The 10,737-nt window shown below is 34.5% G+C and overlaps 2 protein-coding genes across 2 annotated transcripts; one reads left to right on the top strand and one right to left on the bottom strand.

Moving 5' to 3' along the window:
* The first annotated feature begins 4,966 nt into the window (after window positions 1-4,966).
* On the top strand, window positions 4,967-7,734 carry LOC103343092 (kinetochore protein). Its single transcript, XM_008246770.2, has 8 exons — window positions 4,967-5,197; window positions 5,426-5,491; window positions 5,744-5,890; window positions 6,147-6,245; window positions 6,325-6,414; window positions 6,491-6,613; window positions 6,873-7,099; window positions 7,246-7,734. Exons 1-8 carry the CDS (start codon window positions 5,029-5,031, stop codon window positions 7,255-7,257), a joined length of 933 nt encoding a protein of 310 aa, XP_008244992.1. The 5' UTR covers window positions 4,967-5,028; the 3' UTR covers window positions 7,258-7,734.
* A 183-nt stretch (window positions 7,735-7,917) lies between these two features.
* On the bottom strand, window positions 7,918-10,190 carry LOC103343091 (NAD(P)-binding Rossmann-fold superfamily protein). The gene is made up of 8 exons (XM_008246768.3): window positions 10,008-10,190; window positions 9,677-9,908; window positions 9,510-9,589; window positions 8,927-9,080; window positions 8,770-8,848; window positions 8,536-8,623; window positions 8,386-8,432; window positions 7,918-8,286 (listed from the first exon to the last, which is right to left on the bottom strand). The coding sequence occupies exons 1-8, from the start codon at window positions 10,135-10,137 to the stop codon at window positions 8,104-8,106; spliced, it is 993 nt and encodes a 330-aa protein (XP_008244990.2). The 5' UTR covers window positions 10,138-10,190; the 3' UTR covers window positions 7,918-8,103.
* Between the last annotated feature and the right edge of the window lie 547 nt (window positions 10,191-10,737).

Here is a 10,737-nt window from a genome sequence, read left to right as displayed (position 1 = left end):
CACGGTGCAGGACACAGCTTTCTGTGTTATTCAGTCTTTTTGCATTGTCGTTGGCAAAGGGAAAGAGACAAAGCACACCCCATCAAAAGTTAGACGTACCACTACCCTAATATATATACATCTCAACTAATTTCCTTAATTTGTCTTCTATAATATTTGCTATCTACCACTACTGAAAATCCATATGCTTGAACTAAACTTATCAAAAGAAAATGATGAGGTTTTGTGTTTGATTAATCGCCTCTCAATGGCGGAATCAATAATTTTTATAGGAATGGGCTATTATTTCTTATATGGACAAAAATCTAAATAAAATTATATCCATTTTCTTAACGGAGAAAACTTGAAACTAACTAGAGATATGTTTGGTTATAGGCTAATTTTGCTTAAATGAACTGGTCTAATTTATGTAAACAGAGGTATAATGCCTAAAAAGTTAATACTGATTTTTTTTCCCCAAATTTTGCACTAGGCATAGTGTAGTTCTGCCCTTGCCTCTTTAATATCGATTTGTATAAAATAAAATAAAATAAAAAACAGAGAACCATCACATACAATGCCTTAATGTTATCTTGTTAGATAAGTTAGTGTGTGATACACATGCATTTAGAATTGTCAATCGGAATCCACGTGTAAAATTATTTTAATATAATATATTTATAAATTTGTAAGCGCTTATTGTAGTTCAATTGGTTAAGAACATCTACTTGCATACTAAGTGGTTTTACGCATTCAAAAAAATAGATTGAAGCTTATTTAGATATATAGATGGGCTATATACACAAAATGGAAAATGTGGTAGTACATTTTGAGAGCCAAGCTTGGTGGATATAATTGCATGGAGATTGAAGGTAAGCACATCATGTGCACATAATAGATTTGGCCAAAGCTGCATAGTGGGTAAGGCCATTTAGCTTTTAGCTTTCAGCCTTTCACCAATTTATTTTCCTTTGATTTTAGCTATTCTGGGTTTGGGGCCATGACGCATATGCATGTTAGGATCACCATGTCACCCTTTAATTTGATACTTTCAATTTCAACCGCAAAGCTTTCTTCTGCAGTGGTTTGCATATGCTAAATTTAAAAGTCTAAAATATTTATATTTAATATTTTGCAATGGATCTTGCTATCATCCGTAAATGTATGTTGATTCAATTGTGAATTTCGCGTGCATTAATAGTAATGCACACACGGCCATGTGCTGGTACGTGCATTAGTCTTTTGGCATTCCTTTTCCGAAAGAAAAAAAATATATCATAATTAACACTGATAATTGAACCGCACAAAACAAAATTTGGGGCCATCTATACAAAACATAATATAGCATTATTCAACCGATTAATTGACATGATATGACTGAAATTGGCTTCGAGTGTGCAAGTACGTAGACAAGTGGGGATAAAGTCGGCAGCATGCAGATTAAGAATTTAGTGGATAAAAAATATTATCAGGTGTTTTTCATCATCATCTTCTTCTAGTTGATGAAATATAGAAGATAGCTCCGTTCCGTGTTGGAATGATTAGATCTAAAAAGCTTTCAATATTGGCTAGAGACTACTGTCTATGTACAGCATGTCACACCAATTCAAGATGGGGATGAGGTCCCTTGTCTAATATTATTCATGTCCGATTTCACATACGTTTTGATCGTTAACCAGCAATTATGATTACTTGTTTTCGTCCACTTCATAATTTGTTTGATAATATAAATCGTTTATTTTTCAAGTCTTCATTAGCAAAAATGTCCTCAAATAATAAAGTAGTGATGCATGATCTTACCAAGTGGTTTGGGTTGTCAACCCAATAATTTAAATGACATCACATCAAATTTCCTAACTAGTCCGTAATTGGATTAGGAAGAATTGAATTGAGGAGGAGTTGAAATGATGAGAATTAGATTCCGGATTCCTATTGAAGTTGTTTACGAAACCATATGGAATTGGAGTATAAATGATACTAATTACTAAGATATCCTCGTTGTTGAGTTAAAATAAATGACAAATTTGGAATTTTTAAAATTATGTGAGGATATAATTGGTAAAAAAAATGAATTCATGATGGGCTAGTTATCTAGGAATTAGAATATCACCTCTCATCTAAAAATTGAATTCCTCCAAAATCAAGAATTCAATTCCTAATTTTGTGTGAGCCCCGCTTACTTTTTAATTCATTGATATGAAGTAAACACATGAATCCTCCATATGCGGAATTCAATTCTTAATGAGAATTTCAATTCTTTATTAGTAAATACACCATAAATTATATTTGGATAACATAACATGTAAAATTGTACATGATTCTATATCTATGTGACCTCAATTATTTGAGTCTATAGCATTAATAATAGTTTATGCAAACTGAGAATTTTTGCTTTCGTTATAATAAACAGAAATTTGGAAACGATGGTGACATAAAAGAATTGTTTTATTTATTTATATATATTAAAAAAAATTAACAAGAATCACCAAAGACCAACCAAACTATGAATTGAATTCCGCTGTGAAGTCCTCCAACAAAATCTAGAAACTTATATGAATATACTTGACATGGATCTCCACTTTATTTTATAAAATACATACACGTCCATTATCAGTGTGCTTTACATTAATAAATTAATGTTTTCTAATAATTAGCGAATCAGTATTATCATTCGTCAAAGAAAACAAAAATAAGTGATTTTAATTTTAATTTTTGAAGCATGCACGAGAATATGTTTGTATATAAAATGTCAAATCACATCGATATATAAATAGCATTTAAGGTGTACAAGATCTAATCCAATTCGCTTAAATTGACCGATCCAATCCAATCTAATTCAATATTTCAATGTATCCTACTTCATTAGTGGTCTAAGACGCATACTAATGGAAGATTTGGGCATCTCCCATCTTATAATTTGTCCCAAATCTTTAGCAGTCAAACTTCTTTTCATTTCTTTATGTTTTTTCCCCCCACCAAGTGCCCTTTATGTATTTTTTTCTGCTTCCTTTTTTTTTTTTTTTTTGGTTGGTGTTTAAATAAGAACGCATTATTGCTGTAAATCTCAACAACTCTATAAATATATTTTATAATTCGGAGTTTTGATGTATGCTTTCTTTGTCCACGTGGAAAATGCCCAATTGTCTAGTATAATATTACTTTCTTTTTTTTCATAAGCAAAATAAAATTACAAAGCAAAACCACGAGGGTAACCTCCTCCAAGCAAATCAAATTTAAGAGCATGGATAACTCAATTTGGAACAATGTGATACCAAATGTGCGAAGAATTCAACTGGTGTCTCGAGTATGTGATTGCATATGCAATGAAATTAGTCTCTCTAAAAATTAACTTAAAAGAAAGAAACGAGATGTTGGATATTCGAAATCCAGTATAATATTACTTTCTCCCATTATATATACATTTTAATGGGAGAGATAATATTACTCTCCCCCATTAAAATGTATATGCTTTGTTAGGCAGCATTTGTTAATTAAAATGTAGACACAACTATTGCCAATCCATCTTGCATGATGCAACGCAAACAGGCTCTCATAGTATATATTAAAAGTTTTTCAACAATAATTGAGCAAAAAAGATCCAAGAACCATGATAATTTTTTGACCGACAAACTTTTGCATTTTCCAAGTACATTCATATTCATATCCATGGCATGGCCCATTGGATCGTTTGGATCAACAACAACACGAGTGGAATTAATTAAGTACATTAATTTGATTGATATGCATGTGTCATCATCATCAGTTAGGAAGTTAATTAGGTGCATTATTGCAATTAATCTCATATTTTAAGCACTTTATGAAGGTTAACTATTCTTTCCCTTGACTTTGAGAGGCATGATTTGCCCTAGCTTTTTATCTATTTGCTGCTCTTTATGTGTTGGTGGGTTTTTGTTGTATCGCTTTCAATTCATGGAATGTTCTTCCCTTCTTCAAGGTTAATGGCCTAATTAGCTTTTCTTCTTTCGGCGCTTTGTATATAATTTACATTGTTATATATATATATATATATATATATGTATGCATAGCTTTATCTCTTTAAGACCGGAAATTCAGATATCATGCAAGAAAGCTTTGTCCACAATGTTGACAACATTATCTCACATACGTAAGAACTGGACGGCTGGTAGGGCTTGCATAGTGGTTTTGAAGATTTTTGTTCGCATCTCCGTTAATTTCAAACAAATTAGGTTGGATGCTCATATTCTAATACGACATCAATTCACCTTGAAATTCGAAATTAAATGGTCAAACCTAATATATACACTTACATAGATTGGTAAGGAATGAATGACATGTGCCCAACGACAACAAAACGCGGTGATTAGCAGAGGTTTATTGAATCAATCTATAATTGGATTAATTAAAAAAATATCCTTAATTTTTGTAGAAGTCAGCTCATGAACATACAGGCAATCATTTACGACTTTTTTTAAATATAATTTTTTAGTGATATTTGTAATTCAAGTAACCTACATTTGGTAATATCCAGTGGGTCTTACATGTTCTTACCCAGCTCAAACAATAATATTGGTCAATAAGGTCAAAGAATTTTTAATTAATTCTCAAGTTTTTCCTTTTCACATGCTTATATATACGGATTCGAATCTTCTGCTATAATTTTCTCTGTCACAATCTGCTTGACTTTCATTCATTCTCTAGAAGCTCCTCGACTTGGACCAAAACTGGATGCTCCTGGATTTGTATTGTTCAAGCTGCTTGGTATGACTTTCTCTGCTATCAAAAGAAGACAATCCCTTCCCTCCCAATACTCTGAGACCTCAGAGAGCCATTTACAATGCACCCAATAATTTGATCACTCCACCACTCAAGAATAAAAAATTCCGAAGAAGCCCAATCTAATGCAACCCAAAAGCCCAATATATCTCCGCACCCCAAAACGGCCCAGTTTATCACACATCTCTCTTCCCCCCACTAATGAAAATGAAATTGGCGGGATTTAAATGCGAATTTTATTTAAATAAAACAAAACTCTGAACTCGGGGTGACTCACTCGTCAGTCTAGCAGCAATGGACAGCCAACCGGAGGAGTCCGTACGGACGAAGATGGAGTCGCTACGGATGGCCTGCGAGAAGGAGATTCCGATTCTGCAGCAGAACATGGATACCTTCACGGCCTCGTTTCAGGGCGACCTGGCTTCGATCCGCGCCACAGTGCAAGAAACCCTCCGATACCAAGGTCCAGCTTCTCGTTTAACTCTCTGTGGTTTACTCGATGAATCTATTTGTTTATTGAAGATACTTAAATTTAGGAATAACCTTGTGATTTGTACGTAATTTGAGTTTTTAGGCAATGTATGGTTCGTGCAAAATTAGGGTTTCAGATTGGATCCACAAGAGGGCTGCCGCTCCACATTATTGTGAATCTCAATTTGACTGAAATTTAATTTCTTTCCAACAATCACAGGTAAAGTACGAGAGGCTAAAGCTAAGTTGAGGGAAGCTGAGGATGAATTGTTTAAAGCCCTAGCAGGTATCTATCTCTGCTTCTATTTTGCATCTGTAAGTGATAAATTTGAAATTGAAATTTCAAAGTTAATGACACTGATTATTATTTAGTAGTAATATCCCTGAAGCTAATCTTCAACTCAACATTCATGATATGCATTCATTTCCATTGCCATTGCTGCCCTTACTATAATTAGCTGAAATCTTTGTTTTTTTTAAATGATTATTTATTTCAAATTAACCTGTGTTAGTATTTTTTTTATTTAAATTTTTGTAGTGAAGACACGTAAAGAGGCTAAGCGGATGGCATTGATGGACGCCATTGCTGCTAGGAAAGCTAGGATTGAAGAAATTAAAAGAACAGTGCAAGGTCGAAGGGATACGAGGGATGAATATGCAGCAATTCTTTCTCAGCAATCTACCGGTAAGTTCCTTAATTGTTTCAGTGATTGGAGTCATTGTTGCCTTTTGCATATAACTTTATATCGATTTAAATACTTATCAATAGTTAAACTTTTGTTATTTATTTGATTGCACTGTGGCTTAATGAGGGGTGACTGCATTTTGAAGGAAAGGAATATATAATTGTGTTGACAACTTCTTTTGTGCCATATTTCCTTTTTTTAATTTTAATTTAATTTATTTTATTATAAATTTTAGTAACATCAAAACTTTGGCAGAATCTGAAGAAGAGTTTAACCAAGACAGTAAAGATGAAATACAAGAGGCCATCTCGTGGTATAATAGGATTCTTGGTTTTCATATTGAAGGCGGACATGGTAATTGACGTCATTTGATTGTGCAACATTTTTTTGTGTATCTATATGTGGAGAATGACTTACGACCTTCTGTCATTAGGGGTAAAATTCACATTCAAGAACATTTGTTCAAAAAATCCAAATCAGGAGTTCTCTTTCACTGTCCGCCATGCAAATGATACTTACACATGTAAGCATTGCACTTATTTATTGGTTATAGTTTGATGTTTAATGTATATCTGATATTCATTTCTTGTAATCCTTAGTGTTAGATTGTGATCCGCACTTGAATGAGATCAAAGAGTTGATTCGTGAATTGAACAGAACCAATGGATTATTTAAATTTGTCAGAGATATGAGACTGAAGTTTCAAGAAGCTACAGCTCAAGGTAGAACTTCTCTCCTGCATCTTTCCTGAGTCTTGCATGCTGGAAAGGGGACACCCTTTAATAGGGGTCCCATATTTTATTGTAAAACATAGTCAATTTTTTTAGTAATTATAACCAAAAAAAAATTAACAGTTTCTGCCTGACTCTCGTCCACCTACCGAAACATTGTGTTTTCAGTTGACCTTTGGTAGAAGTTTAAGGATTAGACCACTCTGTTACCCATTGTTTCTGGTGTAATGTGTCCATTATGATTCAACAGGATTAGCCGCTGTTCTTCCTCAAGACTCTTCCTCGATTTCTGGGTCTGCTCCAGCTTTTTCAGTGTCAACTGAGAGAAGTGAATCTGTGGCCAAGATTGGTGAGCACCAAATTCAATATGGAGAAGGTAATAGCCAATTCAAGAAACCTAACCATGGAAAGGGGAGTAAATATGCACTCCTATCTCCTAGGTCTGCATCGTCTGTGCGTCGGTCTCCTCGTTTTAAGGTATTTCCTTCTTTAGGTTTTATAGTTTTTTGCTTTCTTCTCATTTTTGTCTGCTACTTGTGTACATGGCTAACACCTGTATACCATTCTACAATAGTTTCTTGTAGAATTTTTTTTGGAATGAAATCTTTTGAATTCCATGATAGGTCAAGAAATGAAGATAGAAAGAGGCAGTCGGTCATCTTTAGTTTGAGCAAATGTGCATCACATGCTCTAAACTCCTCAGAGTAATCATAATTCACAACTAAGGATGCTTGACGGCATTCATGTTTGACATGGGAGTCAGGAAACTTGATTTCTCCGTATTTAGATAACTTAAGTTAACAGAAAGAAACAACTTCATCGATGAAGTGTTGCAGCCCAACGTGACAGCAGCACCTTGTTGCTGGATTTGGTTTACTCATGTACTCTTCATTGAACTGAGCCACTGATGCGTGATTGAATGTAAGGCTTTTGTAATCCCAAAATACTATGCTAGTGTATGCGTGCATTTCAATTGTATTTAATCATATCTTATATTTTGATTTGTCATCATTTCATGTATTGTGTGTTATTACTTCTCTGCAGTACAGCACATGGGTTATATCTTTGTTTCTCTTCACAATTTGTTTGGTTGTAGTAGTTTCACCTTCTCATGGGACTCAGGTCTTCTTGTATCTCCTTTTAATTGGTTGTGATCATGTATTTCACACGCCAATTATAAGAAAGTTATTCTTATGACAATTAAAATATGCCAATCATGTATTTTAATTGTATATGCTGTTAGAATTTACATCACACATGCTTCGTATTTTCGGTAATATGAAAAGTAGGCCGAGTTGTATCGAAGAACCGAATTTCAGATTTTGTTGTATTATAAACAGTGAAAATAGGTATCCAAGTTCTTTCAGTTATTAAATTACCCTGGAGTTTATTGTGAAGTAGGCCTCTCTATCTACCCTTTGCGTATATAAATACACTTTATATACATGGCTTTAATGGCAGAGAAAAAAAAAACACATTTTCTAAGCTGTTGGCTGATATAGTCGTCTATGGATTAGCAGACGGGTCTGCTTCCACAACTTACGAGCTTCAGATTCATCATTTGCTAGGTTCGAGCAGTCACTCTCATTGCAGTCTGCAAAGTATTTCCCACTCACCCCTTCTACTTCTGGGCTCAAAGCAACATAGCATGTGGTTGAAGCACCCTGTAAAAACGAATTCTAGCAAACTTCAACAAACAAATTTTTATTTTATATTTTAAAAAATTAAGAATAAAAATGCATGCTTTATTGCCCGTTACAAACCTGGGATGTTGATTTTAGTAACTTGGATGCTATGAAGAACACAGAATCTGCATGGAAATAAAAAGGGTTCCATGAGATTAGATTTCATTTCACAAAACTGCAACATTATTAATTCAAACGCCAATTTAAATCAAAGGAAAGAATCCATGCCTGTGATGAAGCCCTTGTGAGCTCTTATAATTCCGGTCTTCACGATCCCCGGGTGCACCGCATTGACGCTTACTCTCGCATTTCTTGCCTGTAAATTTTTAATAAGAAGAAGATTAGTGTGGTTGCCTGTAAATTTTTAATAAGAAGAAGATTAGTGTGGTAGAGATCGATATATGCAACCGGCGCATACAAAAATTCTTCGACAAAAAGGTAAATAAGAAGAAATGAGACTACCTTCAGGTGTCTTGCCAGTTCCTTAACATGCAATATGTTAGCCAATTTGGACTGTGCATATGCTCTTGTGCCATTATAACTGCATGGACAAAATTGTTAACAACAGTATTCACAGTTTACTAATGGCTTGATCAGGAGAAATAGTGTGATTTTATACTTCTTTGGGTTGAGCAATTGATTGAAGCAGAAACCATCCCTCTTGACCCAGCTGTGGATCACAGAAGAAACATTGATTATTCTTCCTCGGATGCCAGTCTGGGCCGCTGTTTCCACCATTTTATCCAACAGCTTTTCTGTCAAAAAATGATGTCCTGCAAAAGAAATCAAAAAAGATTTTATTATCAAAACCCAGATTAAATTAAATCGACACCTTCAAATTCAATTCTTCTTCATCCCACCAAAAAAACAAAATGATTTGAATGGCCATGCGTTGCCCAAATAGGCTTCTGCAAGGGACAACAACAAAAACAGTGATGTGTATGTATGTGACCAATATTAAAGATCGTGTCTGGTCTGGTGGTCCATTGCACACACTATAGGACACATAAAACTGGCCCAATTTTCTTGTCATCTTTTGCGAGTGAGCCCAAAATTTGTTCTAAAGCAATTGAGCTGTTCGTGGTTTGTATGTGAAACTTTTTTTTTTTCCTTTTTTTTTTTCTACCCCCTCTTTTTTTTGTTCTTCTTTTTTTCTGGTTGAAGATATCAGATGGGTAGAATATAAAAAATAGAAAAAATACCCAAGTAGTTTGTAGCAAATGTCATCTCAACTTTGTCTTCAGAATACTCCAAAGCTTGAGAAAATACTCCACCATTGTTTCTGCAAATCAAAGATTTCATGCACCATAAAAACAAGAAGTTGATTAAAGAAGCAAAGAAGATAAAAAGTACATGAAGAAAACTTTACATGAGGATGTTGAGGGGTAGCCTTAGAGCCAAGAACTCAGAGCAGAATCTGTTGACAGAAGCAAGTGAGCTGAGATCAATCTCCAATATTATAACCTCAGCCTTTGGGCTCTCTCTTTGAATTTCATCCTTCACTTCAGCTGCCTTCCCTAAATCTCTCGCCGGGATGACGATCCTCACCCCTCTCTTTGCCAGTACTCTTGCTGTCTCAGCTCCAATGCCTGACGTTGCTCCTTTAACAAATCGTAGAATTCTTATTCAAATGAATATCTTTATTCCATGCAAATTGCCAAAAAGAATGAAATGTTATCATGTGAAAACTTTTAACTAACCAGTGATTATGGCAGTGAGATGAGAAGGGACTGAGGAACAACAATCTTGAGAAACTTGCTCAGCAGTTGATTTTGAGCCATAACCACTTGGGCCTGCAATTCCTGCCAAGTATCTGAGTGTCTCCTTCATGGGGCTCCCAACAAACTCAGAATCCTATAGACACTACTGCAAGGAGAGACTTTTTTTTGGTGGAAAACACATTTATTTATAGTGCTGCATACATACAGCAGAGGACGTGGGTAATTTTAGGCTAGTCTCCGGACCACCTTAAGAAGCGCGGTCTCGACCAATAAACACAAATGTTTGAAATTTTCTGATGCCAGTCAAGGAAAATGATTGGTTAGGTTGAGTTGAGTTGAGTTGAGAGTTGGGTGGGTTAAGTGATTTTGAGTACATATTTACTTTAGAGGAAACCCAATTGAGATAAAAATGCAATGCACCCATGACTTTTTTTCCTTGTCTTTGTTTCACATAATTATTACTGTCTGTATGAGTGGCTTACATATGCATATATTTTGTGATAGGTTTGATGTGTGAGTCTGTCATTTCCAAGCCATGATTAATTTACTTAATTAATTAAAAGTTACCATCATATATATGAAATTAATCATCATTATCATCATCCATCACAATTCACAAAAAGAAAAGCATATATATTTATATATATATATATATGTCACTTGAACAGTATATTCTTTCATGTACAGTAAAATGGTGGTTGATCGTTGC

Source organism: Prunus mume, linkage group LG7 (genome assembly GCF_029339155.1).
Source record: "Prunus mume cultivar Tortuosa linkage group LG7, ASM2933915v1, whole genome shotgun sequence".
NCBI lineage: Eukaryota > Viridiplantae > Streptophyta > Magnoliopsida > Rosales > Rosaceae > Prunus > Prunus mume.
Note: the sequence above shows the minus strand (reverse complement) of the source record. Positions and strands in the feature narration are given on the sequence as shown.

Excerpts from the sequence above, each read along its gene's own strand:
- LOC103343091 (XM_008246768.3), bottom strand. The coding sequence starts at position 10,137 with ATGAAGGAGACACTCAGATACTTGGCAGGAATTGCAGGCCCAAGTGGT. Across the intron at positions 8,849-8,926 it reads CAATTGCTCAACCCAAAGAA|TTATAATGGCACAAGAGCAT; the intron begins GTATAAAATCAC and ends TTGTCCATGCAG. Across the intron at positions 8,287-8,385 it reads TACTAAAATCAACATCCCAG|GGTGCTTCAACCACATGCTA; the intron begins GTTTGTAACGGG and ends TCGTTTTTACAG.
- LOC103343092 (XM_008246770.2), top strand. The coding sequence starts at position 5,029 with ATGGACAGCCAACCGGAGGAGTCCGTACGGACGAAGATGGAGTCGCTA. Across the intron at positions 5,198-5,425 it reads AGAAACCCTCCGATACCAAG|GTAAAGTACGAGAGGCTAAA; the intron begins GTCCAGCTTCTC and ends CAACAATCACAG. Across the intron at positions 6,614-6,872 it reads TCAAGAAGCTACAGCTCAAG|GATTAGCCGCTGTTCTTCCT; the intron begins GTAGAACTTCTC and ends ATGATTCAACAG.